At 31.4% G+C, this 2,921-nt stretch overlaps 1 protein-coding gene across 1 annotated transcript; it reads right to left on the bottom strand.

Annotated features, from left to right (window-relative positions):
• LOC137823040 (pathogen-related protein-like) lies at window positions 1-1,340 on the bottom strand. Its single transcript, XM_068628144.1, has 4 exons — window positions 1,099-1,340; window positions 857-989; window positions 472-773; window positions 1-380 (listed from the first exon to the last, which is right to left on the bottom strand). The coding sequence occupies exons 1-4, from the start codon at window positions 1,231-1,233 to the stop codon at window positions 237-239; spliced, it is 714 nt and encodes a 237-aa protein (XP_068484245.1). The 5' UTR covers window positions 1,234-1,340; the 3' UTR covers window positions 1-236.
• Window positions 1,341-2,921: the final 1,581 nt, after the last annotated feature.

Below are 2,921 nucleotides of genomic sequence, written 5' to 3'. Positions count from 1 at the left end.
TTATTACACAGCCACCATTAAAAGATATACTATTAAAAATATATTGGATACATTGAAGATGACTTAGGAAAGGGAGTTGCAGAAGCTTATTATTACATGGGGGATAGGGGATATTACCAGTAAATTACAACTTTAATGGTAGGATTAGGGTGTAAAACCTAGCAATTAAAGAAGGCAGAAATAAGTTTTGCAACTATAGTTTTATTGAAGGTTAAACTTTTTGAACATGTTGTTCTCTAACCAGTGTTCCTGAGTACAGGACAGGTCGCAACAGCATCTTCAGCACTGCCCTCAAACTCACCACCTTTCAGGAGACCTGCCAGCAGTTCCGCAGGATCATAAAAGAACTCCACCTTCACTACTTTTGAATTCTCATCCAACTATCACCATAGATATATACATCAATCAATCTATAGTCTTATCAATATATTCATTATTGACAGTAATTAGTATAAAGTAATGTATTATTACCGTGAAAATGGCCATTCCATAGAGTTCAATTTTGTCCCCAGTGGGTGCGTGGCCTTTGAAGGGCCCCTCCATGTAACCCCAGTGCCTGAACTTGTACACAATCTCCGGTGGTCCTGAATAGACGTGCAGAATCTCCAGAGCAAAGCCGCGGGGAAAGGCTGTGGTAAAGGCCTTGTGAGATGAATCTGCTGTTTCTGCATATGGATTGTAGGGCCTCAGTTTCTCTGGCAGAGAGGTTTGCAGAAGAGGGATATACCCTCCACCAAGCTTCCTTTTCTCTTCCAAATTTATGCTCTTCCTTCCTGTCCAAACAGTTAACATCAAACAAATTCAAACCATCAAATAAAAACAACAACTGACTCTGATTCTGCAGATAAAACGCTACCGTTTAGGCTGAAAGTGTATTTCTCCGGATCCACTGATCGGTTCTCCAGGAAATCAAGCTTGTGGAACATTTCCATCTCCCATTGCTTCACTATAGTCTGCACCCGCTCTTCCAGTGAACCCGGAGCCCATACCTGTCATCAAAAAAATCATAATCAAACTCTTGATTAAGCTATACATATACAAAATTAATTAGCATTAAACTCGTTGAAACAGAAGAAGAAAAAAAGCCCTAATTATTACCTTTGTTCGGCCTTCTTCAAATAGTTTGTTGACAGCTTCATAACTTGGAGGTCCGTATCTCCATTTGGTGTTCTCCTCAATGTCTTGGCGCAAGAAGGGACGGTATTTGTCTTCTTCTACACTTGACGCTGCCATCTTTAGAACACTGTGGTGTTTTTCTCATCTCTCCTTCTTTTATGGAGATTGATGGAAAATGACTTAGATACACTCAAAATATCCCTGAACACTCAAAATATCCCTGAACACTAAAAATATAATAATGATAAGTTTATAGGATATATAATATGACAAGTCAGAATAGTAAGATTATAAAAAAATAAGATCCATAAAATAAAAAATATTTTTCTATTGTTAAAAAATATATTTTTTTCCAAAAAAATAAATAAAATATTAGTAAAAGTGTGAGTTTTATAAAATTATTATTTTAAATAAAATTATAAAAATATATTTGAAAAGGATATGACACATTAGAATTTAAAAAAAAAAAGTTAAATTAAGACTCAATAGAAGTACCTCCTGTTAAGAGAAAAGATAAATAAATAAAACGTTTAATTTATGTATATGAAAAAATTGAGGTATACCTATCATTATTCTTGATTTTGGAAAGAGTATTATGTTATTATGTGGAAAGAATTTAAAACCAACTAATCTTTTATTTTCCATGTTCTAAATATACAATTTTATCTTAAAATTCGTAGATTACATAAATTATGTAACTTCTGTGCATGAATGATTAAAAATAATTAATCTATACTTTATAAAAATTATATAAAAAGAGGATTTCTTTTTATAATCGTTTTTTATTTTATTTTATTCTTATAACAATTTTTCATTCTCTTAAATTATTATCATAGGCATTTCGTAGAACAATTTTCAATTTGATTTAAGAAGAGTTTTTAATTTCTTTTTACTTGATTCTTTATTAAATTTGAATATCTCTAGCTACTACACATAACTCAAGTACACATCCTACTTCTCACTTTCTTTTATGTATCTACTTCTCATTTTTTTTTCTTTCTTTTTCACTTTCATTTAAAAACATACTTTCATTCTTACTTTTCTTCCTCTTTCTATGTTTTGATTAATATTTGTGGAACCTTAATATGACATTTGTCTTATGAAATTGATATTGAAGTTTGTGACTAGATGGAAGAGAAAAACTTAACAAAAGGAGTTGCGGGCACCATCACAACAATCGATAATTCTCTTTACGTGCAGTTCAATGTGTGAAACACTAATTTGTCATTTTTCTTATGAAATTGTAATTGAAACATGTGACTAGAGGAATAAGAATGACTCAACAACAAGAGGAGGCATAGGGTACATGATGAAAGTCCTTGATTATAAGACGTTTTTTTGGAGTAGTTTTATGGATTTAAATAAAAATCATACAGAACAGTGACTAAAATATATTCTCATTTCCTCACGGAAAAGTTACATCCGATTTTCTGATTTTTTGTCATACCACTTATGTCTATGTTATTCCTCTATATTTTCTTCTTTTAGATTTTTCTTTTCGACAGTACAATCATCTTAACTTTTTATAAATTGCAGATTCAAGAGACCACCTTCAAAATAGAGATAGTGGGATTTGGTCACCAGATAACATTATGGAAAGAAGGTATGTCACTAGTCTTTGTTTGTTCTTTATTTATTAATTGTAGATGGTTAAATTTCATAGCAAAATAGAGAAAGAAGAGAATGAAAAATTTCATAAGTAGTAACAAGAGTTTGTCTTCTTCCCACGAGTTTATCTTCTCCCCATTTTTTATTTATTTTTTCTTAGTTTATTATTACTGATTCATAATCTTCAAACATGAAGA

The sequence above is a fragment of the Phaseolus vulgaris genome, chromosome 9, assembly GCF_000499845.2.
Source record: "Phaseolus vulgaris cultivar G19833 chromosome 9, P. vulgaris v2.0, whole genome shotgun sequence".
NCBI lineage: Eukaryota > Viridiplantae > Streptophyta > Magnoliopsida > Fabales > Fabaceae > Phaseolus > Phaseolus vulgaris.
This window is presented reverse-complemented; position numbering and strand designations above follow the sequence as displayed.